We start from the raw sequence: 25,726 nt of genomic DNA on the forward strand, positions 1-25,726 counted from the left end.
ATGTCTCACCAAAGAACACACTACACTACTACATGTGTTATAAAGGTTAACCTAGACATCATGACTTGCACAATGTGCAATGTCTATTATCACCCTCCTTCTGTACACAGTTTTGAAGAGTATGTTTTGGCTGCTGGTCACTGATCAAATGGTCAGCCCACTGTACTTGGCGTTGTTCATGTGCTGTTTTTTGACAAGCCAACATGAATCACAAACCTTCCCATCAGCTTAGCATGTTTACATATTATCACCATCATTGTATTTTCTTCTTTTGTCGGTTGTCATGAGAATGTTTTTTGTCTTCTCAAAGTTAATTTCACTTCATTTTGTGGCAAAGCTTTCTGAATGACCTCTACACACATCTGAGTGAATTGCTCAACTGAAGGTGGAGCAAAATATGGAATAAACACATGATATAAGAGCAGGGGTGTGGCCAGGCAAACATTTAAGAGAGACTGAATGATAGAGCTCAGACACAACTGTGCAACTGAAACAGAGGAAAATGGCCGCCCTACCAGTCAACGTGCTAATCACCGGAGCCAACAGAGGCCTGGGCCTGGAGATGGTTAAACAAATGGTGGAGGCTCCCTGTCCAGTGAGAAAACTGTTTGCCTGTTGCAGGGATCCACATGGACCAAGGGCTGAGGTGAGTGTGTACTGCATTTGTGACTCACTGGCCAAAATGTTTAAGTAACTGACTAAACTGGAGTGGAAGCAAGAATTTTGCATAAAATAAAGTAAGCACACAAGATTGACAGTATGGGATTCGTTGATCCTTCTGAATAATGAAGCCATTTTCTCTGTGTATTTACAGGCCTTGCAAACACTGGCAAAGAAGCATCCCGGCATCATATCCATCATCCGCCTGGGTACAAGCTCAATATTAAACTCTGTATAACGCTTCCATGTCCAAACACGTTCTGGCTTCGAGTTTATGAATAGCCCAGTTGCCTGATATTTTATCTGTCTGTGTGCTATTGACTGCCACTGATGCACCGCTTTCTGTCCCTCTCTGTCAGACGCCTCTGACCTTTGTAGCATTAAAGATTCCGCCCAGCTGGTGGGTTCTCTGGTGGGGACAGGGGGTCTCAACCTGCTGATTAACAACGCAGGGATACTGGCCAAAGGCACTCTGCAGGACACCACCCCTGAGGACATGCAGAGTTCCTTTAACACTAACGTCATTGGCCCGATGAACATGATTAAAGTATGGGCAGAGGAAGTGTCACATTATTCACAATACTGCATTTCTCCAGGAAATAGTGTAGCGTCATCCCACTGTACATTTAAAGTTAACCCTCATCATCACGTGTTTCTCTCTCTTCCTCCGGTCACCATTAGGAGTTCTTGCCTCACCTACGTGCAGCAGTGCAGGCCAACGGGAAGCCGGGGATGTCCTGCAACAAAGCAGCTGTCATCAATATCTCCTCAATTATGGGATCATTGGACCTTGTAAAACCAACATATGTCCACTTCCCTGCCATGGCATACCGCATCAGCAAGGCAAGTGACAACCCACTGACACTGTGACCTCATCTAACATTAACTTCTTTGCTCTATGACAGTTATTTTTCTACCTCTCCTCAGACGGCTTTGAACATGCTGACTGCGTATGCTGCAGAGGAGCTGAAAGAGGAAGGGATCCTGTTTTCAGTGCTACACCCTGGCTGGGTTCGCACCGACATGGGTGGAGACGAGGTGAATCAGCAGTTTTCCATAAGTCTACCCATAAAGGAAAAAATAGAACAATGTGGAGAAACCAGTTACCAGAGTTATCTCTGAATCATAGTTTGCTTTATTCATTGAGAAGCACAATATTAACATCACACTGTATGTTGTATGGTTTCTAGAAATAGCAAGGAAACAAATACAGTAGTTATTGTAGATTTAACACAAACCACCGAGGAAAACTCATCACTGTGGCAGATCTTGTTATAAAGTAGGCATTGTTCACATAGCAGGATTTTGGTATTCATTTCATGTTCTGTTGCTCAAGAACAGATTTTTTATAGGTTAGAGTTCACTCAGTCTGAACAAGTCATCCATCAAGTAATCCAAATATTCAATAACAATACCAGATCAGAATTAGCAAGTTAAATGGATAAACTTCTTTTGTGAAACAGCTTATCTCACAGAATCACATCCATAAATCATTTTTAACAAAAAAAAACCCCATCAAGTTTTTTAACTTCACAAACTCAAATCAGGTTCGGCAACAGTTACATTAATCTTCCTAATTTGCTTATTCTGCTTTGTGAAGTAACTGTGAACTGTTTTTAAGTATACAAATATATCTCTATCACAGCTCCAGTGTTTAATAGGAGGTCAAACAGCATTTGCTATACACCACCGGCTTGTTTCATTCAATTATTTTGCGTTTTTTTAAAGTTATTTTTAAGGATTAATTTTAAACATTTATTCTCCTGTGATCCTGCATAGACATATCTTTTTATGATGGTTTGCATTCATTTTAAATACTTTTGTGGTCTTTGATTTCACTGTCGCTCCACTGAACCCCCATTATTGCTATGTAAAGCAATGTAAAAGTCACATGATGTTAAAATTGAGGTCACATTTCTACAAATTGGATATAAATCATGTATGGAAGTGGCTCAGATGAGGGCTAAACATTCGAGTGATAAGGTAGCTGTTGAATCTACATCTAGTGTGTTTCTGTGTGTCCCATGTGAGCCTTCATATTAACCATGTGTTTGTGTCCACCAGGGGGAGATTGATGCTCCGGAGAGTGTGCAGGGGATGCTCCGTGTGATACACTCCCTGACTGAACAGCACAATGGAGCCTTCCTGGATTACATGGGCAAGACTGTCCCCTGGTAGCTTTAATGTGCCACTTTGTGCTTCATAAACTACAATTCAAATAAAACTTTGCTTGTCTTAATTACTTTGCTTGCATCATGCTTATTTTACACACAAACATGCACTGACATCATCAACTTCAATTAGTTAAATCATACATGGGTAATTTGAATTTACAATTAATTCATTTCGTTGTCTGGTGACTGTTCTCTGATCACCATGTGGCACTGTTCCACACAGCCACTTTGGCGGGGCAGATCTTAAGAGGTTTGGGGTTATTTCCGTTGATGTTGGCTCCCGGGCAGAAGAAGGGGTACATCTTGTCAGTGAAGAAGTCGGTGAAGGTGTAGATGGGAGTCATGCTGATAGGGTTAGAGAAGCTCACCTCCCCGCCATCGTAGTCCAGCTGCACCCTGACCCTGGTCAGCTCCCCCTCCAGATGCAGTTGGGTGCTGGGCCTCGTCATGGCTGAGTACTCGCCCTCGTAGTGTGAGATCATCCAAAAGCCACCCTCAGGACAGCCAGATATACGGCCTTTCCTGTCGATGGACCCCTTGACAACCCCGAGCATCCAGTCCACTTTGTCACTCACCTCCACCTCCCAGGCGTGGCGGCCTGAAGTGAAGCCCTCGGAGCCAAGCACGAACACAAAGTGGCCGAAACGTTCGGGATTGTCTGGGAGCTCCTTCAGGCATCCACTGTTACTCACGCTGGTCAGATCTTTGGAGAGGGACAAGCAGGAGTAGGCAGTGTTGGGGTCCAGGGTGATGGGTGCTTAATGAAGAAGAGAAAAATCAGATGATGGCACAACAATCATCATTCAAGGCACAAAAAGCCTTTATTAACACATGACTGAAAACAATGCCAGCATTTATCGAACACACACTGTTCTTCCACAGGGTCAAACTATTGATTGAGTACTCCATAATAACTACACTGAATTGGGTTGCAAATCTATACTTAACTTGTAACCACGTAAACTTCACACACACACAGTCAGGCGAATGCTTACTGTAGTGAACCAGCTCCGCCATCTTCCCCCACACATGGTACTTGAGGGAACTGACATGCTTGGCCACATTAATAAGAGCATCTGATACATTTTCTTGATCCTTCGGAGAGATCTGTGCTCTGCGAGGAGAAAATCCCACACAGAGGTCAACAACATTGAATAACTAGTAAGCCAAATCTATAAACATACTACAGAACAGAAGGTTAGAAATGTCTCACCTTTTCTTTGTGTTGTTGTAATTCTGAAATGAAAATACAGTGTTACAAACAGTGTTGAATTCATGTCAAATGAATTCAAAGAGATGAATATTAACGCCCACTCACCTGAAGGAAGGAAGGGTCACCGGAGGCAATCTCGTTCTCAATGGCAATGATGGCGTGAGAAAAGGTGAGGATATCTCTGGTGATGCTGTCGGACTTCTTCTTCATTTTCTCTTTCTTCTCCTCATCCTCTTGCTGCAGGGCGGTCAGTCGAGCCATCTCCTCCTTCTGCAGGAACTCACGCAGCTGCTGGAACTCCTCTTTGATCTGCTGCTCAGTGGTCTGAGTCTGGTTCTAGCACACGTGGAAACACGGGTCAACATGGATATAAAATATACATACAATGACATGACTGAGTCAGTTGTAGTCTGTACTCTTTATTCACATCTCGTCATTTGATGGATTGACGTCTTTTAATAGTGGATAATGACTTTTTATTACTGAGAGAAATAAAATGTCTTCATAATACCCTATTATAGAGCTATGTTGTTTCCTTTATTTACTGTATGTATCTCAAAATGTTTCACTATGATCTACCTAGTGGATTAAATGTGCCTTTTAAAGTTTTTTATCGGTCTAGTATATTTCAAAACATATTGTATTATAGGAATTCTGTAGTTTCAACTTTGCAAAAATGCTTCCTAAAATGATCTGAAAGTGATACACTGTTTTCAGCTTTATCCAAAATGTATCATCACCTAACCTGAGACCCTAAAAGTACACTTCTGTGACACCTTGATTGACATATTTACACACTAACAATGCACTTGTCAGCAACATGTCAGCAGCCATGCAGGTCCTCTAGTGTTTCGTGGATCTCTGTGTTTATTGATACCTTCATGTGCACCGTTGTGTCATCACACTTCTGCTTGGCTTCATACAGGCAGCGCAGGTTCTTCTTCAAAGGAATCAGCTCTTTCTTCAATTCTTCCTGAGGGGTGAGGGGAGAGAAAAAGTCACAATGTCAGAGAAAGTGCATTCCAAGAGTCGCACAGGTGGCAGAAAATTGCATATTATTAGGATATTGAGTTCATTTTTACTTTGCACAACTACTGAGAACGATACTGGGACATGAGGACTATCCTCTTTTTGGAGTGAAATTTTTACAATGCTTAAAACTGTTCAGTGGATTTCAGAAACTGTTTAAAACCACAAGATAGAAAGAGAATATTACTAGGGCTACCACTTTCATCATCTATTAATATGCTGATTTGTTTCATGATTAACTGATTAATTGGTTGATGTTTGAAATGTCAGAAAACGGTGACAGACGTAGATCACTGTTTCTCAAAACCCAAGATGAAACCTACAATATCTTTTGTCCCAGAACCAGAGATTGTTATATGCAAAAACTCAAAACAATTAATCAAAATGGTTGGTGGCTATTATCTTATCAATCGACTAATTGACTATCATTTCAGTTCCACACATCACCTTGAGGTCCTGAGCTCCTTCCTCCAGGGGACACACTTGGTGGCCTTGGTGCTTCTTGGAGGTGTGACACACACAGCAGAGGATTTCAAAATCATCCAGACAGAAGAGCTTGAGGACTTCCCCATGTGTGACACAGTTCACCTCCACCACCCCAGCTTGCTCCCCTGTCCCACCAGCCCCACCAGCGGCCGTCTTTCGCTCCTGCTCCCTCAAAAAAGTTTCAGCTACATTCTTCAGGGCCAGGCTGACCGTGGGCTCTGTCAGAGAGCACTTCCTCCTGCAAACGGGGCACTCACGCCTGGCCTTCTTCTTGTTCCAGAACTGCTGCAGACAGGCCCGGCAGAAGCTGTGGCTGCACTTGAGCACCACAGGCTCCTTGAAAATTTCACAGCAGACAGGACAAGACAATTCCTCTTCCAGCATGGAGCCTGAGCGCGAGGAAGCCGCCCGAGGTCGAAGGGCTGCAGCCAGTTTGGGGCTCTGGAAGATGGAAAGTTTCAAAGGCTGAGAGGAAGCACGTGGGCGCAGCGCCATGGTTGGTTCCTGCTGGTGGGGGGCAGCTTTTATGGCTTTTGTTGCAGAGAGTACACTCTGTTAGGAAAAAAAATGTCTCGACTGTGCTCCTCTCTGTGAAGACTACAGCATGATTCCACTCAGTAATCTGGACACAGTTTAAGAGCAACCAGGGTTATAGATCAACTGGGACTTGAATAACAGGTTTTCTTCACTGCTAGTAAATAAAGGACATGTCACCGCCCCTCATCTGCCACCCACAACAGGGTTCTGAGAAACAAGGAAGACTCCAGCTGAATGGACATCATGCTTTCTTTCTTTGGAAAAAGCCAGAATGTTGCTCAAAGTGCTCTGACAGTTTTTGGTTTATTTTTCAGTAGAGAGGCCACCAAATGGAGGAGTATGGGGTATGGCAATGAGATATTGGTAATGTTAGAAGGTAAACTAAAGCTATTCTGTGTTGAACTTTAGATCTCCTCAGTTTGCCACCTTCCTTTATTTACACGTGACTCCCACAGGTGACCCCATTGAGTTCATTTGGCAGTATCAATTTACCCAGGTACAGTATATCATTACCCGTGCTGATACTCAATGGAATTCACTGTCTGGTTAATTGTCATATATATTTCAGGAGGACGCAGGAGTGAGAGGAAACACAAACACACAACACACCCTCAGGTTGATTTCTGTGAACAATGGGGGACGTTCCAGGAGATCACAGCGTCTGTTTCAAAAGCAGAAAGCATTTAATATTTTAGATCTAAATAAACCAGTATGTGTGAATGTACCCCCAGCTTCAAAAAGAACATTGTGTTGCATTTAAGAAAGACCAAACAGAGGAAAAACTGCCATGTCAATGTTATTATTGCATTATAATTGGACAATGACAACAGTGTGATACAAAGCCATCAAAATAATGTGTTCTTCTCAGTGTTACAGTGTTCTAGCGTCAGTTTCATTACATAATCCTTTTAGATATACATTAACTCTGAAGAATGAAACAAAAAAACTTACTACAAAATAGCTTCATACATTTGGATATACTGAAAAGGTTAACACCTAGAGTTTTTTTTAAGACATGTTTTTACCTACGCTGAGTAGTTGGTGCATCTTGGAAATTCAACATTGCCTGTTTTTTTTCCTCTCAATGAACAACACAGTCACAATGTCTGTGACGCACATGATGGAAGTAGTTTGGTAGTAGTCTGTCTGCTCCACTGACAGTATACTTCATTTTTAAAGCACCATGCACCAGAATGCATACTTCTAACAAAATGTATAAAATGCATGAAATAAGAAATAAAAGGCATTTTGTTCCTAACTGATCAATGTTTGTTTTTACACAACTCCTCCATGTCAGACTTTTTCCTCTTCTTTAACACTCTCTGTAACGCATCAAAACAATAAAGTAGTTGCAACACAAAACCATTCTTCATCTGTTACACAAACCATTTTTTAAGTAGACATCACATCACTTTATATAAAAACACTAGCTATAAAAAATAAAAAGTCAACACAATCTACAAACCTGGAAACCAGTCAGCTTCTCACTCTCATATAATGACCAATAAAAAGGTAAATTAACACTGATTTTCTTTAACACTGTCTAAATGTATGAAAGTAAAACTGGAATGTGCTGCTGTGTGCACAATTAACTTCATTACAGCATGGAGTATTTTAACAGTGAACAAACACCACTGACCTCTTAGTCAGCAAGCTACACTTTACTATGACCCTTTTGCAATCCCAATTGTTATCATTTACAAAAAAAAAAAAAAAATGGACAAAAAACCAGCAGAATTCATTATGTAGACAAAATATAACAACACATGCTTCTAAAACAAATCTGTAACAGTAACATGGAGTGGTTCACTGTATGTCAGGGAGGCTAAAGCTGAGGCCTTGTACTGTGCAATACCTGTGCTGCTCACCTCGGTACAGTGCAATCTCTGTTCACTTTTGTTGTTGGTTTAACAGCGCAGTGCAACACGGTGCAATGTGGAAACAAAAAAAAAACAAAAAAAAGAAAAGTCACATTTTTATGCCTACTTTCATTTCTCCCATTTAGAGACTTGTGCTGAACTTGTTGCACTGTCAGTTTCTACAATAATGACATGCAGGTTCATGTGATGCGATCAAAAGGGAATGCTCGTCAGCGTGCTTGTAGATTCTGGAAAACGCCGGAAGACAAATAAAAGCACTTGGGAAGTAATCACAGTCACCTTCTTCTCCCATTGACTGGAAATACCCTCTTTGCTGAGGCAGAGTCTCCCAAAACTAAATTAAAAATAGTTGGAGTATACACTAAAATAAGAACAAACTCATGACGGTAGTGTTTCCTAGTAGTGCTGAATGTTGTGGGTGACACACATACACACACACACAAATAGGTTGTTCTGCTCCATTAGTTTCTGTGGTTACACCCGCCCGACCTTAGCATCGCCGATGGCTCCCCAGACGTCAAAAACAAATTCATCTGGGAAGGCAAAGTCTCCCAGGGTTTCATCTAAAGCCTCAGCAAACTCATCAGGGTTCTTTTTGTCCTTTCCCAGCTCCACCATAGTAGCCGCTGAAGAGACAGAGAGAGAAGTTTAGTGAACGTAAACCAGTGACAGACAGTAATTATAATATAAGTAGAGCCCACACACACACACACACACACACTTACCCAGCTCGCTGTCTCTGATCCCCATATAGCTCTCAAGCAGGTCATCCACCTTCTCAATGGCCTTTTCCTCAAATGCAGAAGGCTGGAAAGAAAAAGAAAGACAAAAAGAAAAATCTCACTAAATTTTCTAAACTTTACAGACTGATTTTCTTCCACTCTCTTGTAAGCACTCTCACCAGTTCCTCTACAGTAGCAGGACCTTTCGAGCGCAGCCGCAGAGTTCCCCTGCCGGTCCCCAGCTGAACCCCTGACGCTGACCTGGAACCTCCAGACCGCTGGCCGATCATATCTGCACACAGCAGTAGAACAAGAGATCCCTTTAACATTCAGTACAGTCCTATAAATCAGTCTCCAGCTGTGACAGCGCTGAACATCGTGCCCTCTTTAGATAAACTCCGTCACATTCTGCTATCACTGCACATTCCTGATTCTCAGTGCTTGGGCTGTGAGTCAGTAAATACAATTAGTGTGGTATGTATGATTTCACGTCCTGTTGCACTTCCTAACATTACAGTGAAGAAAGTGGCCTTAAATGGGACCTACATAAGATTTTAGGTCAACTATAAATCTGGGAGCTGCAATGACAGTCCAAATAAGGTGTAAAGAAAATGTAATATAGTAATTGAATCAGTATGAAATTTAAATGCTGCTTTCATGGTCTTGTTTATCTACTCTGGCACTGAGTGATTGTGAGTTCTCTGCAGGGAGTGCCACACTGCAACCTCCAGGATTGTGGTGCTGAACCACCCAAAACCCAACATCTCACTTCATGATGACATGTTTCCTCCTTGCACACCTACCGAAGGCTTTGAGAGGCTCCACCAGCTTGATGGTGAACTCCTTCCCTTTTGGCAGCTCCTTCAGCATCTTAGCCACCTCGTAGTGTCGACAGCCAATCAGTCGGTGGCCGTTGATGGACTCGATCATATCTCCCACGTTGATGACCTGGATCTGGTGAATGACGCTCCCCTCTCGGATTCTCTGGAGGAGAAAACAAAGCAAAACTCAAATTGAGTAATCGAAAACTCGATCTAGTTCATCGCTCTCTTACTTTTCATGTTCTGAGAAGCAATTATTCCTTTATTTTTAGTCCAGGGTCTTGTCTTTCCCTGTGGGTCTCTGAGTTAAAGGAAATCAATGTTCTTGGCTATTTTAACAACACTTACCTTGATGAAAGCATAGCCAGCTCCATTATCAGTAATCGTCAATCCTAATGCATCCTCCCCTTTGTACACCTCGATTTCCTTTCGTTGGCCTTTAATGTGGGCAAAAATAAAGTCCTCTAGCCCAATCTGACCTCCCAATAGTTTTTCCATGTCCACTTTGTGTGTGTTCAGTGTGCAAAACATAACCTGTGGAGAGACACAAAAAAGAAAGATTTAATATGATGTTTTTTTCTGTTTGTGAACTCACACTCATCACAATCTGCAGAATGGTTCACCTCAGCCGGCGGTATCCCAAAAGCTTCACCAATCTTGGCATAGAGCTCACGCACGTTACTGAAGCCCTCGATGCGGCCTGTGGGGCTGCCATGAGCGAGCTGGGTGTGGAAGATGAGGCGAGGTCTCATGCTGCTGGGCGGAGGAGGCAGACCTTCAGAGGTGGCACCTTCTCCCAGCCCGACAACGCCTCCATCTAGGCCATCCATACCCGGCACATTGAGACCCGCGCGGATAGGCTCTGCTTCCTCGTTCTCAACTAACGGGGACGCCTTCTTCCGTCTTCCCAAACCCAGAGGCATAGTTGTCCTAGAAGGGGAGCCGAGGGAGTGGAGGGGGAAGGCGGTTGCTTTGAGTTAAGCTACAATCCAGGTCAGCATACACCTTTGCCAGCCAAATCAGCTGCAGGTGTGCTGGATGTGTCACAGTAAGAGAGAGGTCCTCCAGACCAGCTTAAAAGCTGTCTCAACCGGGCACTGTATGGATTTACAAAATCACACATCAGAGCAGCTCACATAGCTGGATCTGTGAAGTCCAGCAGCCTGTGGTGGGGTGGGGGGTCTTTAACTGGAAAACAAAGACAGAAACTATTTAACTCTCACACATTAGCCAAAGCAGTGACATCTCAGTTATAGCGGCAGTTTAGAAATTATGTACCATTACATATTGTACAAAATAGTATATAATGATCCTAACATTTAAAAAAATTGCAAACATAGTTGTTCCTTGACACCTAAAGCAAGAGGCGTTGACAGTCAAGACAGAGCTAATGTTAGCTGCTAGCTGTGAGACCCATTTCAGACATATCTGTCACTTGTAGCAGCACAAACACTGACTAGCAACTTAACATTTAGCTCATAACAGCAGAAAGCTCAATAAGTAACTGTTAATCTCTAGTTGGGAGTGAGTTGTAGGGTTTTTATTCCTGGGGTTAGTTATTAGCTCGCTAAACGTGAACAGAAAGGAGTAAACATGGCAGGCCAGTCATTCTCACCGGAGCAAGAGTTCAGACAGCTGTAGTTAGCTCTTCCTTTTAGCTTAGCCTGCTAACGACGCTAAAAAATAAAATAAAAGTCAGATATGTTTTCCTCCTTCGCTCCTGACAGACGGTGTTGGCAGCTTGTATAGCTAGTAGAGTGTGTCGGTATGTGGCTCTAGATTAGCTTTCTGCCTGCCCAGCAGGGGTGGAACTGTGGCGCCTTTAGGTGCCCTCGGAAATCCAAGTTCCTTTCCTCGTTCTTTTTAATTCATCTTTTTTTTATGTTTGATCAAAGTTGGCAACCAGAGAATTAGGCACATTACCGCCACCTTCTGCTTCGGAGTGTGGACCGGAGATTAAATCCTAATAGTTTATCCATGTCAGGGTTGTGAGGGTTACTTTGGAAATGTTATAGGTTGCAGATTACTATTTACCCTCTTTAAAATATAATACGTAATGTAACTATTTACATTTGATTACATTTTGATAAATTTTCTAACTGTTGGGCTAAGTGTACCCATTAAACCCATCAAAATCTACATTTGGATATATTCATACTGAAATGATTTGGAAGAGAGATAATTTCTTATAAAGAAAGATTTATCTGTCAGTTGAAAATGTATTCATTAGTTCGTGTAGATGTTGGAATATAAAATAAAGATGTTTTATGAAAAAAATCGACCTCACTTTCATTTTGTTGATACAGTCAACATGGTAACAGGACAAAGGGAAAAAGAATGATAATAAATAAATAAATCGGAAAATATCAGAAAAGGTAGGCAATAAATAAGATTTCTTTTTAGATGCAACATACTATGTATATGTCTTATTGTTTATAATTTGGATAGACTCAAAATGTAATCATGCAAAGGTCAAATGATGGGTTACGGAAAGTCTATTGAACTCTCTGATTTTTCTATTCAATTCATATCTTAATATCAGTATTGTTGATATGAATGTGCAACTCACTATTAGTGTGATTATTACAAATAACAACAGGAACATCAGTATTGAGAAAAGTTGTATTAATAGTGCTTTTTTAGTTGGGGAACCAGTACACACTAATACTTCAGGAGTCTGATAACAAAGTGATCAAACTGAAGCAGAAACTATGTTAATTGTTCTCTTGTGATCACAGTTACAGTCTCTGAATTCTTCAGTGGGTATAATAGAGATTTATTCTGAATATTTGTATTCTATAGCGGTGTCAATACATACAACATGTTTACTAATGTTAAAGATCCTCTCCAGACATGTATTAACACATGCGTCTGATATGCTTTGATCAAATAATAATAATAATTATAATCTTTATTTATAGAGCACTTATCTAAACTCATAAAAGTATGTTTAAAGAAGAGATTTAAAAGAAGTTTTTCAGCCTTGTCTCAGGAACAACTAAAAGACCTCTGCTCTAGAGTCTCAGGCTACGATCAGGTTCGTATCTGACTAATATGTGAGATATGGAACATGGAGCAAGGCAGTAAGATGCACTGTAATGTCCATTTTTAGTGTTTGTGCATTGCAGACTTCAAGTTTCCACATCAAACATAATGTGTAAGTTGTATATTGGACCAAAATTGACTTCCAAACTAGTTGTGATGTCACAAATCCTGCTCGTAGATCCACCTTTGAAAATCAGCTTTTCAATGAGCATAGAGAAACCTTCAGCAGGTAAATATGAAAAGATCCTTCCAGTGTCAAACTCTGCACATACATCCTTCTATACAGTGGAGCTCAAACATATAACTGTTGGAACAAGAAATACATTTACTTTAACCTTACTTTAACTTTAATCATATCTGTAGTAATGTTCACCTCACATCTACATCATGAAATGCTTTACAATGAACAGCCATGCAATAAATACTACCTTGATCAGACATCATACATGCCCATTTACATACCACCACTCCCTGTGACCACTAGATGGTAAGAAATGTCATGACGATACACAGCTTTAATAAGCTCATAAACAAGCTATTTGCATATTAAAGCTTCTGTAAGGTTATCAGTGGATAAAGTGCACAACACAGAGTTAATCTCTACATCAAAGAGAAAAACTGTGTAATGTTTGTTCTCCTCTATTTACTCTGCCATCTAGTGGCCCTAGTGAGGAACTGCAACAGCACCGGTATCTACAGCTTTCAAGATGAAGTTGTGTACAATGACCGCCAGAGGGCAGTGTATACAGATGATTATATAAGACATACACACAAATGTAGTCTGTGTATGAGAATGAGGTGCAGTTCACATTTCAATTCATTTATGAGTTATTTAAAAATGACACGTTTTAAACAGACTGTCAATCTAAAGTGTAAAAGTACATTCAAAAATGAGTCAATAATAATAATACTGCAGATGAAAATAATGAGGTTTTATTAAATCTTCTTTAACCACCCAGGACTTCCAGAGCAACATTTCCGGACAACTACTGCCTGGTTAGCAATGAAATGTATGGATTTTCATATTGTCTAATGGATATTCAGCAATTAGGATATCATGTGCTGGTCGTTCATAGGTCACTGCAGTCAACTTTTCCATTGGTCCATGTTCCTCACAAAGTAAGAAGACTGCCATATTTCTCTTTGCTGTCCAATGACGCTGCCCACAGGATTCATGTTTGATGATTGTACATGTCACAAGAAACATCACAATCTTCTGTATAGAGATATATCTAGGAGACACATTAGTTTGTCCTACGGTTTCATAATTAATTACTTCATTGTTTGGTCTATGAAAAGTCCAGAAAAAAAGGGAAAAATGTACAAAAATATATCTCACAGCCCAAATTGAGGTTTTTAAATTGATTGCTTGAAAAAAACATAAAAGAGAAAAGTGCAGCCAATTCTCACAACAGGAAGCTATAATAATAATTTGAGGGGGGGGGGGGCACTTTTACCTGAAAAATACCGTGAAATTTGCTGCACACACTTTGCACTCCCAAAGGAAAAACTACTTTACATTTTAATGACATTGTGGCCTTTGTTTTAGTGCTTTGAAAATCATTTTAATATGGTGTTAATTCTGTCTTCACAGATCCACAAAGACAGAAAATGTACTGCATGATGAGTATTGTGAAAGTGGAGAGCATTAATACAGTGAATGCTTCTTCATAGTGCAGACAGAGAGAAAATGTCATCAATAATTAAAATGCATAGACCATAAGTGATGAGACGTTCCCGGGTTTTGTTTGCTAGTCTCTTTAATGTGGAAATCCAAATCATCACAGCATAGGAAATATCTATTAAAAGTTATCATCCCATTATCAAGTCATAAAAGCTTTTGTTGTTAAAAATCAAAAATGTCCTGAATCCCAACCTGAAGAATTTCAAAACAACATAAACAGGAAGTCAAACAAAATAATAATGCTTACACATTTTTCCATAAAAAGGAAAAAAAATAAAAGCAAATCTTTTGTTTAAAATCAAACAAAAAAATAGTTAAACATTAAGAGAGATTACACATCTCTACGTTCATGTTAAACCACATGTTTGTGTCAAATAGAAACTTAAAACTCCACCAGGAGCAGGATGAGGAGGCAAGTAATGACCGCCATGAAATGTTTTCCGACAGTCACGGTAACACAAAAAAATCTGAATGTGCAAACAAACTAACTGAGTAACTAACGTCCTTCATCACTACAGTCAAAAGTGCACAGGCTTTTGAATAGTTGTAGCTTAGTACTGAACTGTGAATACACACTTCACATTTTGCCAGATTTTGTTGAAGCAAGTGCCGTTAAAAGCTCTAATAGAAGACATGATGGAGGACAAAATAATGAAAGAAAAATATATCCTACAGGCCTTTAAAGACAGTTAGGAGTGAAACTTTAAGATCAAAACGACTATATTTCACCTGACTGATACACCAAACTCATAACATGTCAGGTTAAAAAAATACACTGACTGGCTTCAGATGAAATAAAACAGACAGTTAACAGATCAGGAACTGAAATGTAACACACACACACACACACACACACACACACACACACACACACACACACACACACACACACACACACACACACAGTGTTTACTCAGAGGGTCTGAATGAAGTAAATAGATTTTGGTAGTTTGTTAGTCACACATGACGAAATACACACATGCTCTCGACACACTTTCAGACACACACACGCACACATTATAATTACACAAGGACTATTATTTGGCACAAAAAGTCTCCCCACAGACATTTTACAGGAGCAATAGGGTGGGTGTGTACTCCTGGATAAACAGGATACATCTGAAAGTAAACATTTATGCAGTATGTGCCAACTTTAACACGAGGGACGTATCAATTTGATCATTTTCTCTTGACTTGATACTTAAACTCAAATATCTGCTGACACAGACTACTGATGCTGATAGTAGTGCTCTCCTCCCTAAATTTAAAGTCTGTATGATGCTACGTCACTCGCTGGAATTAGTCATTATATGACTGTAAGGTCACATCGCTATTTATTTATAACTGGACACGTCCACATGCCACCATTATTTATAGGCTTATTTTAAATGGATTTTCCAGTGACTGTATGAGTGTAACTGGCAGCAGAAACACACTATTTCATTTATGACACTGACAAGGACAATTAATGCTCATTGGTCACATCTGGCCGATACCGATTTGCTACCGTGGATCAGCTCGTTGCACGCCTATTTAAAATGTTCTCACCTCTCAGGATGGGTGCAGTTAATTTCAGTCTATGTAACAGTAACCAAAACCCTGCAGAATAATGAAGTTTTAGCTACTTTCAAGCATGCATCACTGCACCTGAGGTATTGTTAATTAGCTGGCTGCGTGTTGCCTTGAAGCACTCCCAAAAACTGCTGTGAAACCAAATCCTCATTTCCTATTTTACATTTTTTTAAGTGGGACAAATCAGTGAGCTTTGCTTCAAAAAAAAAGTCTGGTTTCTATGATCAGATCATCTCCTTCTTAAAGAGCCAAACCAACGGCTACTACTTGACACCTTGTGTGATTTTATATATACACAGTAGTGAAAAAATTAGGACACCCCATGAAATATATGGACATAAACCTACTTTCAAACACCATCTATAGATAAAGTGGTGTAACTGAACCAAAAACAATGAAATTTGACCTTTCCTATTGGAGGAAAAAGTTAGGACACACTGTACCCTAATAGCTTGTATTGCCCCCTCTGGCTGAAATAACCTCAATTAGACGTTTCCTATAACAGTCCACTTCTTTCAGCTGTGTGATGTATGAGGCGTTTCTTGCACACAGCCCGTTTTAAATTACACAACAGCATTTCAATAGGATTAAGATCCGGGCTTTTGACTCAGCCTTTCCAGGACTCTCCATTTCTTTCTCCTCTGTGGATTTACTGTAATGTTTTGTGTCACTGTCATGTTGCATGATCCACATCAGCTTCAATATTTGGACAGAAAGTCTCACATTTTTCCTTAAGCAACATCTGACACAATAAAAAATTCATAGTGGATTCTGTGATGGGGATCTGGACAGACACTGCTGCAGCAAAGTAGCACCAAATTAGGATATTTCTGCCCCCATGCTTCACACAGCTGCTATGAGATGCTGACTTTGATTTGTGCCAAACATGTCTTTTATTACAGTGCCTAAATAATTGTAATTTTGATTAATCTGTCCAAAGCACATTGTTTGTGTTTTTTTGGACAGCAGGGTTTCCTCCTCCTCTTTCTGCTGGTTGGTACATATACATTGACATCAGCTGTGGTAAGAGCTACTTATAAGTGCGTGATGACATTTTAGGATTGCTGGAGACCATTTTTAAGCATCTTGTGCTCTGCTTTTGGGCTGAACCTGCTAGGACAGTCTGACCTGGCCATGTTAGCAGATGTTTTAAATGTTCTCTACTTGCAAATTTCCAGACAGTGGAATTGCTGATTTTTAATTGTCTGAAGATCTTTTAAATTCATTCCAGATGTATCTACGACCTTCTTTCTAAAAGCCTCAGAGAGCTCTTTTCATCTCACAATAGTGATACTACTCACTTCAACAATCACCAGCAAACCAAACTACAAATGTTGTTTTAAATAAGGCAGGCTCCTCCAAAATCATCTCTAACACCGGGAGCACACCGAAGAGTGGTGAAAAGCGGCCTGCTGCGAGTTTCCATAGAGATTGCTTTTCGTCATTCTTCGGTGTGTTCCCGCCGTAATGATGTTCTGATGATTTGCACCTGATGTGGCACATTGAATTCTAATTTTAGGTGTTTTAAGTAGTAATAAATGTGGGGGTGTCCTCACTTATTCCTAGCAAGAAAATTCCATTTCTATTAATTACATTTACTGATCATTTTTAAAAGTTGGGTCTTTAGTTTTATTTGTTAAGTTATATTAACTACGTTTCTCAATATTAAACTAAATGTGTTAAAAATGAAGATTAAAAAATGTCCATAGCTTTTCATGGGGTGTAATTTCTTTTTCACTAAATAGATATAGATAGATATAGATATATATATAGAGCTATATAGAGTGAGTGGGAGAGAGATAGAGAGATTGACAGATAGATAGAGGCTTCTTCTATTTACTTCTCCTCCTTTAAACTGACAAATGGCAGTCTGTTACTGAATACTGTTACTGAACCTCAGCTGAATGCAGACAAGAAGCGTTAAAATCAGCTGTTCTGTTGTCTTAAGACACTCCATTAAACTGACTTGATACTGTTTAAGAATATGGATTTGTTGCTCAGACGGTAAAATTACACTCAGCTGGAAGCAAATCTGCCCTGAGCCTCAATCGTTCGGGCTAAAATATAACGGTGCACAGGAGAGTGCCACTGGAAATGCAGATATGTTAAGAGTTTAGCAAACTTTAGTCCTTTCAAGTCACGGTGGAAGAATCTGCCTGAGTGCGTCGCGGGTGTTTTGGCCAAGTTTTTCCGGGAATTTCACAGAGAAGTCCAAGATCATGTCGCCCCTCTTCTCGGGGAACTTGGACAGCGGCAGCCCTTCTCCAGAAATGCGCTTTTTCATTCCGGGCTTGACAACGTCTCTGGAGGTCACAGTGATGGTCCGGCCATCCAGTGTGGGGGCGCTGACTGTGCATCCACACAACGCCTGGGGAGAGACGGAGAGAGACGGAGAGTAAGATAATTATACAGATAAAACCACTGATGCTTGGTCTAGTCTTAATAATTATATCATCTGTTCATTTATATAGAGGCTTCAGTCAAAACTTAATTGGAAAAGTTATCAGTTCTGTCATTCTTTTCTGCATCAAGAGATAAATTAGCAATTATTCTGGTAATGGAGTAATTGTTTTAAGTCATTTTTACATTAAACATTTGCTGTTTCCAGCTTCTCAAACATGACCATTTTTTTGTCATACTTGATAAACTGAATATTTGTGGGCTCTTAGCTGCAGGTAGGACAAGACAAGTGCATTTAATAGACAAAGTGCTTGATCAACAATATAATGAATTGACAAGAAAATGAATTATTAGTCTTCACTTACATCTCTGAGTGATATTTTTGCCGGGTAAATTATATCTGAGCCCTCTCTTCTGAACACTGGGTGGGGTTTGTCTTTGACCACAAACACCACATCTGCAGGAATGTTAGTGGGAGTTTCATCTCCTTCTTTGGGGAAGGTGATTTTCGTCCCCTCTTTCCAGCCACGTTTGATGTCCACTGTTAAGATCTTGTCCTCACTGCGCATGGTGCAGCCGTCTGGATTCAGTCTTTTGCGAGAAATCTTCATCTTTTTGGTGCAGCCGGAGAAAACCTCCTCCAGGCTCACCTTCAGCTCGTGCATCACAGGCGGGTCCTTCTTTCTTTCGTGGGCCCTGTGAGGGCCTCCTGGGTGGGATTTAAAGGACCTATGAAACCCACCCATGCCGCCCATCCCTCCCATGCCAAATGGCATGCCAAAGGGGTCATTGATGTCCATACTGTCCTCTCCATTCTGTGAGAAGAAGTGATCAAATGGGCTGCGGCCACCAAAGAACTCTGCAAACATTGCATGAGGGTCTCCATGGAAGGTGTAGTTGTAGCTCGGACCGGTGTGTCCTCCACCTGCACCACCTGCTGAACCCTTTAATCCTAAAGAGGAAGCAGACATGGACAAACATCAGATCTCTGTAAGAAATAAAGCCTGAATGATATATGTTAGCAAAGGCCTCGAACAAATACAGATCATCACATATTGTAGCAGTGTTTGTCGGCCTATTGAGAAAATGCCACTCGGAAAATGTCAAAGATATGTTTGAGAGCATTATGATTTGTACACACCTAAGATTTCCCTGTATGAAAACTCTCAAATATCAATAGTTAAAAACACACCAAAAAAACTTCACTCACAGTTGGTTAATCAGGTATTTAACCAACTGCAACTGGACTGATTATAATCTTGATTATAGCTGAATTGACACTAGATTTTTGAGACAGACACTGATATAAAACTTTTCATAGTCAAGATCAGTTTTATTTGCACAACCCATAATACAATCATCTTAAACTTTCCCTGAGTCATTTTTTATAACTGCATCAGAGCTGCAGCAATTAGTCGCTAACAAGAAAATGAATGGCCAATTATTTTGATAATCAGTGAATCCTTCAAGTCATTCTTCAAGCAAAAACACAACTTTTGACAGTTGTGGGTGAATTAGCTGCTCTTCTTGGTTTTACATGATAGTAAATTGAATATTTTGAATATTTTGAAGGTTTTAGACAGAATTGGTCATTTGTCATTAAACTCCAGATGACGCATTTCCAGAGCATCTAACTTCCATGTTGTGACATATTTCCCAGTTAAACAGAACAGAAAGGCGGGACATAACAGCGAGAGGAATTTGAGGAATTTGATTGGATGGAAAATGGTTATGCCATAATGAATCTTAGCTCTGTGCTGCAAACATTTGGAAAATTAATTGATGGGTGGATGTCGTGATAGTACTGGTTGAAATTCAAGCCTAGTGGGTTCAAGCCTACTAGCACACCTCATATTTTGTTTTACAGGAAGAAAACAGGGTTGGATTTTGATATATGAATGCAAAGAAACTGATTTTTTTTTTGTGCCTTATACTGTCAACTAGGTACACAATATGACCAGGGGTGGAATGTAAAATGGCTGGAGAGGCTTTTTTTTCTTCATTTTATCTCTACTTTAATGTACTGCATTTCCAAAAACACTGTTAGTTTCCCCAAGTTCAAATTGACACATTTATGTTATATATTCCAGTGACGTTTCAATCCCCCTAAAATACTTAATTCACAAAATGACCATGCTGCAGATAAATACAATTTTAACACCAAAAGGTCAGATCTGTGTCTCTGTGTAATATCTGCCCTTAAAAAAAAGCACTAAATGTATTCATTTTTAAGCCAGAATGATCAGTGCAGTGACAGGCTGACAGGACAGGCAAGGACTCGTCGTTTCCAGCAGCTTCTCCAGCTATTGTACACACACACACACACACACACACACACACACACACACACACACACACCTCTTCATTGTGTGGTCCCTGGTACAGACAGATGCCAGAAATGTGCATCAGTGTGTCAACAAGATTTAACAAGTGCACAATGTATGTTTGCTGTAGATAACAAGCTGTGTGACAGATATCGGCATTAGACTATACAGTTATCTAAGTTGCAGGGGAGAGGATCAGCCTATAGATAACGTTACCTTCTTCTCCATATCGGTCATAAATGTCCTTTTTCTTGGCATCACTGAGGACATCATAGGCTTCAGCGATCTCCTTGAATTTATCTTCTGCCCCGGCGGACTTGTTTTTGTCCGGGTGGTAGCGCAGGGCCTGTTTTCTGTACGCCTTTTTAATCTCATCTTCGGTGGCACCTTTGGCTATTCCCAGCACTTTATAGTAATCTTTACCCATTACAATGACCGGTCTCTTCCTCCTTTCACTTCATAAAAACATTGTCGGCAGAGACCCTTCAGTTTCTGTTTAAAACCAACAACACATCCAGCATGTCCCGCTGCGTGTCGGCTCCGCTGCAGATGTCACAGCTGCGGACACTAGCTGGTTCAGCTAACAGCACAAGGTTAGCCTCCTTTACTTGACAACTTTCTGCTCCAGGCTAAGACAAAGGAGGGGGGAATGTTACTCAAATCAAACGACACAACATTAAACGACGTGTCCACACTGGAGCGTCCCGTCCGTGGCCGCCGAGCTGCAAACCGGGCGAGGAAACTTCTGGAAGAGGCAGTGGAGCAGAGTGTCTTCATTACCACAGCGAGATGAACCACTCACAACACTTCCGGGTTCGCCTCAACCACTGTTGACACTCACAAGTTGACAGATATCTATTTAAAACAACAATTTTAACCAGTAACTTAACTCCAGCTAACGAAACCGCTCGTCTTTGCCTGTCTGAATAAATTAATTTGCCATGTGAATAATCTATAAACCCTAGATTTAATTTTTTTTTAATTGAGTACGCATGCGCATGCGCTTTAAGTCCTGCCTTGCTTTGAATACTTTTGCGCCCAAGACCCTTTCTGTAATATCGAAACCCATTTCTGCCGGTGTGATGGAAAATGATGAGAAACTTTTTTTTAAACTAATGAGAACATTTCTCAAAATAATGAGATACTAATAAGTCATTATTTTAAGATAATATCTCAATCTTCACTTTTTTTCATCACATTGGCAGAAATGGGCTTCCATAGCATACAGTGGGCAGGCATCAGTAATTACATAATGACCACTTCATACTTATTTGCCAGTTTATTAAGTACACTTAGCTAAAACAAAAATCAGACCAACACAATTATAGCCCTGCTATAAATCCTTACATCATGGATGTTAAGATGATGTAACCTACCTTGAACTAAATATTAGAAATACTCAGTATAACACACAGTTTGTGATGCTTCAAAGAAAGAATAATGTTGAATCGACACTCACTAAAACAGCTTTAACAAAAACTGAAATATATAATCTTCATATGGGTATGGTTTACTGCATGCAAATATACAGGAAGAAAATGTACATTTAAGACTAAATGAGATATGAAAATATATCAATGTGTACTGTGCATATATCAATGCACACATGATTGTTAAGTAAAGGACTGGTTTTGAGACCCTGTATAATTAAATGAACCATTCTTCAGTGTGATAAACTGTGAACTGTGTCTGGTTGTTTTCATGTAGCCTACAGTGTTCTGTAGTGACCACCAGAGGGAAGTAGTACAAATAAGTTGTGTTCAAGGTCTTCAGGACTCTGAAATGTTTTTCCCTTCCTGTTTCCCGTTGCTGACAATTAGCAGGTGCTGGATGGTGGGCATCAGTGCTCTTTTAATAACATTTACTGAGGTTTTGACAAGTTTTGGGTTCTTTAAGTAGTGGACTAGGACTTTTAGGCTCTGCTCTTTTAATGAAACTAAAACTTTACGTTTTTGAAAACACCATAGAGCAGAGTGCAGAATATCAAAACTATTTTCACAAGGTATTTACAGAGTAGGACATTATGGGGGGGGGGGGGGGGGGTTGTGAGAGGTTAAGATTCACATTTACAGTGTTTTATAGTGGTGCATTGTATCACATTACACTATATTGTAATAAACCAAGATGTTAAGGCTGCTATAGGCAGGTATATGGTCAAAATTTAACCTTTATTGAAGACACAAATTCATTGAAACTATATGAGCGACATAGCTTCTAAAATACTTCAGTGAGGCTCGTGAAGAAATTGCTGAATGGAAGAAGATGCCTTTTGTCGTAAAGGTTCAACTCATCACAGCACATGCAGCCAACTGCATACCTATATTCTACAGTCTATATATAACCAGTAGGGGCAGTCCGAGCCAGCAGCAGGAACACTGTTTGCATTCCAGGATCATTTTGGGGTCTTGTACTCTGTGCTGAACATAACACCTTTTTTTAAATATTGACATTCAGAAACCCTACAATGCATGAGAAATGTATGCTGGGGAGAGAGAGAGAGAGAGAGAGAGAGAGAGAGAGAGAGAGAGAGAGAGAGAGAGAGAGAATTGCACTCTTTATAGCCTATAGTTATTATTCCAAAATAATTGTACGAATTAGTAATATTATTAGAAGTAAAGATCTGGGAGTGCTGAATAGCGACGTGTTTTCCTTCTCCAAGCACCCGTAACACCTGTACCGTAACAACACGATAAAACGCGCATCAATGACCGGAGTTTCCTCAAAGAAGACGGCTTGCTTGACCGCGCTGTCGGTTTGGACAGTAACATCACGAAGTGGAGTCACAACGACAACAACCTCATGCAGTAAAGCACTTACTAGTCTCCGGCCCCTCTCTAAATAAAGGAGGTGAGCTGCCTCCTTCCTAATACTGGAGAAACGGGTGCCCTGCTTGGCTGGCTTCACTGTCTGCAACACTAGAAGTTGCTCGCTTCAGTGCATCAGTGACACAGACACGGATAAAAGCAGTTCAGGCGATCAATGACTTTTACCCCAGCGTGATCCTCCACACCCTCTGACACAGGTGAGACTCATTAGTCATCATCAACTCTCTCTTCCTTACTAGTGTCCACCAGGAGATGGAGACCCTCCCCCAAATGTTATCAATACTTTCGCATGATTCCCAAATATCGTGTTGCTAATATTTTGTCCACTGCATTAATATGCAGGAGGGGGGTCACTCCAGTGGCACCACCAACACCCACTACTACCTCGATAATAAATATAAAGGAGATTCATCACCTTTCTGATAATGTCAACTTAAACTTTGAATGTGAAAGCTTTCTAAATGTAGATTGTTCTGGCAGAGCTGTTGTATTGAATTGCATTGTACAGGTTTACCTACAGTAAGTGGCTGGTGGGTGTACTATAATTAGGGTTGGGAAAGTTACTTTGGAAATGTAATAAATTACAGATTACTGGTTACCTTATTTAAAATGTAAGACATAATGTAACTGTTTCAATTACTTCATTACATTTATTACATTTGATTACTTTTTGATTATTTTTCTAATTTTCTAACAAATGTTTTGAACTGTTATGGTAAGTGTACCCATTAAGCCCACAAAAATCTAAGTTCAGGTGCTTTTCATGGATACTGACATGATTTATAAGGGAGATCATTTCTTATACAGTAAGATTTATCTCTCATTTGAAAATGTATTCATTAGTTCATGTAGATTTTGGCATATAAAATAAAGATATTGTATGTATTCAGTAACATGTTAGATATTAAAAAATGAGGAAAGAACCCTCCTTCTGAGCAAAATCCTAAAGGTCTCACTTCAGATGTAACCCCCTTTGTAATCATCAACATTTTCATACAATTATTTTGTCATTAAATTACGTAACACTGTTACATGTGACTAGTTACTCCCCAACACTGACTAAAATACAATGAAATTCAATACAGCGACACCACACAGACTCAAGCTGTGCACAAATCAAAGCTCTATACTCAACTTTACTCAACTTTATTATTTATACAGAAACTATTAAACAAATTGACAGGATAACAATCTGTCAAGCATTTTCTCCCCACATTTCATCTTCAAGATTGTTCAGGTTAATTTAAACAGTAGACATTAAATAAACAACTGCAATATCTATGTCAATCTGTCAGTAACATAGGTAGAAAAAGGCATTTTAAAGATTCTACATATTGTAAATGTGACACTTATATCAAGAAAGTAACCATGACTGGCATGTCTCTTTAAAATAATTAATCCTGTGTAGCCCCATGTTATAACTATCAGACAAACACAAGAGAGACAACACCATGTCACACCAAAGTGTTACCGCCTTTAAAAAAGAAGTAGGTTGTGTTCAGCATACATTTCTCATGCATTGTAGGGTTTCTGAATGTCAATATTTAAAAAAAGGTGTTATGTTCAGCACAGAGTACAAGACTCAAAAATGATCCTGGAATGCAAACAGTGTTCCTGCTGCTGGCTCGGACTGCCCCTACTGGTTATATATAGACTGTAGAATATAGATATGTGCTGTGATGAGTTGAACCTTTGCGATGAAAGGCATCTTCTCCCATTCAGCAATTTCTTCACGCTCCTCCCACCACGAGCCTCCATGAAGTATTTTAGAAGCTATGTCGCTCATTCGGCACACAAACCTTGAACCACGCACTGAAATAAACATGTTTGTCTTTGCTGTGGAGGTCATCAAGAGAAAAGAATACCAGCCACACAGGTGGTATGGGGGGAGGGGGGTGTGTTGGCATGTGGAGGTCTTTCATCATGGATCAGGCATTTAATGGGGCCAGTCATTGTGTAACCAAGTGAGGAACAGAGCAGGCAGGAGATGTGTCTTGTAGTTCTAATGAGAGCACATTGGCAACTGTCACTGGGTAGGGCTGCATGTGGCTTCCCAAGGTTACCAAGCTGGTGGGTGCAGAGCAAATCAGGCGACTTATATTTAGCCTTGCAAATGGCGCACTATGGATTATGTCTTGGGGCTCTCCAGTTTCGTCTTCACTGCGTTTTGTTGCATGAAGGGGGGCATTGGATCATGAAGAGCCAGCCATTCAGGTGAGAAGCAGGTCCAAAGCCAGCTCTTCCTCCACACCTTTTCTTTCCTACTTGGCTTGCTTCCACCCTCTCACATGGACACATTCTGATTGGGGGAAAAAGTGTTTATGGTCTCACATATTTCTCCCATTCTTCTTCAG

The 25,726-nt window shown here is 40.3% G+C and overlaps 4 protein-coding genes across 4 annotated transcripts; 1 reads left to right on the plus strand and 3 right to left on the minus strand.

Moving 5' to 3' along the window:
• The first annotated feature begins 445 nt into the window (after window positions 1–445).
• LOC128379563 (uncharacterized) lies at window positions 446–2,858 on the plus strand. Its single transcript, XM_053339239.1, has 5 exons — window positions 446–646; window positions 815–869; window positions 1,020–1,207; window positions 1,342–1,698; window positions 2,725–2,858. Exons 1-4 carry the CDS (start codon window positions 503–505, stop codon window positions 1,528–1,530), a joined length of 576 nt encoding a protein of 191 aa, XP_053195214.1. The 5' UTR covers window positions 446–502; the 3' UTR covers window positions 1,531–1,698; window positions 2,725–2,858.
• A 173-nt stretch (window positions 2,859–3,031) lies between these two features.
• On the minus strand, window positions 3,032–6,057 carry trim35-12 (tripartite motif containing 35-12). Its single transcript, XM_053339191.1, has 6 exons — window positions 5,524–6,057; window positions 4,925–5,020; window positions 4,153–4,383; window positions 4,048–4,070; window positions 3,830–3,948; window positions 3,032–3,591 (listed from the first exon to the last, which is right to left on the minus strand). The coding sequence occupies exons 1-6, from the start codon at window positions 6,055–6,057 to the stop codon at window positions 3,032–3,034; spliced, it is 1,563 nt and encodes a 520-aa protein (XP_053195166.1).
• Window positions 6,058–6,829: 772 nt separating this feature from the next.
• On the minus strand, window positions 6,830–11,311 carry gipc1 (GIPC PDZ domain containing family, member 1). The gene is made up of 7 exons (XM_053339225.1): window positions 11,138–11,311; window positions 10,146–10,710; window positions 9,871–10,056; window positions 9,505–9,685; window positions 8,881–8,993; window positions 8,705–8,786; window positions 6,830–8,605 (listed from the first exon to the last, which is right to left on the minus strand). The coding sequence occupies exons 2-7, from the start codon at window positions 10,443–10,445 to the stop codon at window positions 8,454–8,456; spliced, it is 1,014 nt and encodes a 337-aa protein (XP_053195200.1). The 5' UTR covers window positions 10,446–10,710; window positions 11,138–11,311; the 3' UTR covers window positions 6,830–8,453.
• Window positions 11,312–14,214: 2,903 nt separating this feature from the next.
• On the minus strand, window positions 14,215–21,258 carry dnajb1a (DnaJ heat shock protein family (Hsp40) member B1a). Its single transcript, XM_053339224.1, has 3 exons — window positions 20,764–21,258; window positions 18,589–19,175; window positions 14,215–18,191 (listed from the first exon to the last, which is right to left on the minus strand). Exons 1-3 carry the CDS (start codon window positions 20,972–20,974, stop codon window positions 17,961–17,963), a joined length of 1,029 nt encoding a protein of 342 aa, XP_053195199.1. The 5' UTR covers window positions 20,975–21,258; the 3' UTR covers window positions 14,215–17,960.
• Window positions 21,259–25,726: the final 4,468 nt, after the last annotated feature.

Source organism: Scomber japonicus, chromosome 18, assembly GCF_027409825.1.
Source record: "Scomber japonicus isolate fScoJap1 chromosome 18, fScoJap1.pri, whole genome shotgun sequence".
Classification (NCBI taxonomy): Eukaryota; Metazoa; Chordata; class Actinopteri; order Scombriformes; family Scombridae; genus Scomber; species Scomber japonicus.

Coding starts and splice junctions, on each gene's coding strand:
- gipc1 (XM_053339225.1), bottom strand. CDS start 10,445: ATGCCTCTGGGTTTGGGAAGACGGAAGAAGGCGTCCCCGTTAGTTGAG. Junction 9,686..9,870: donor CTGGCTATGCTTTCATCAAG/GTAAGTGTTGTT, acceptor TTTCTCCTCCAG/AGAATCCGAGAGGGGAGCGT. Junction 8,787..8,880: donor CTGCTACTGTAGAGGAACTG/GTGAGAGTGCTT, acceptor TTTTCTTTCCAG/CCTTCTGCATTTGAGGAAAA.
- dnajb1a (XM_053339224.1), bottom strand. CDS start 20,974: ATGGGTAAAGATTACTATAAAGTGCTGGGAATAGCCAAAGGTGCCACC. Junction 19,176..20,763: donor TGACCGATATGGAGAAGAAG/GTAACGTTATCT, acceptor CTTCCTCTTTAG/GATTAAAGGGTTCAGCAGGT. Junction 18,192..18,588: donor CAAAAATATCACTCAGAGAT/GTAAGTGAAGAC, acceptor GTCTCTCCCCAG/GCGTTGTGTGGATGCACAGT.
- LOC128379563 (XM_053339239.1), top strand. CDS start 503: ATGGCCGCCCTACCAGTCAACGTGCTAATCACCGGAGCCAACAGAGGC. Junction 870..1,019: donor CATATCCATCATCCGCCTGG/GTACAAGCTCAA, acceptor CCTCTCTGTCAG/ACGCCTCTGACCTTTGTAGC. Junction 1,208..1,341: donor GCCCGATGAACATGATTAAA/GTATGGGCAGAG, acceptor GGTCACCATTAG/GAGTTCTTGCCTCACCTACG.
- trim35-12 (XM_053339191.1), bottom strand. CDS start 6,057: ATGGCGCTGCGCCCACGTGCTTCCTCTCAGCCTTTGAAACTTTCCATC. Junction 4,384..4,924: donor ACACAACGGTGCACATGAAG/GTATCAATAAAC, acceptor CACGTGTGCTAG/AACCAGACTCAGACCACTGA. Junction 3,949..4,047: donor TACAACAACACAAAGAAAAG/GTGAGACATTTC, acceptor TTCTCCTCGCAG/AGCACAGATCTCTCCGAAGG.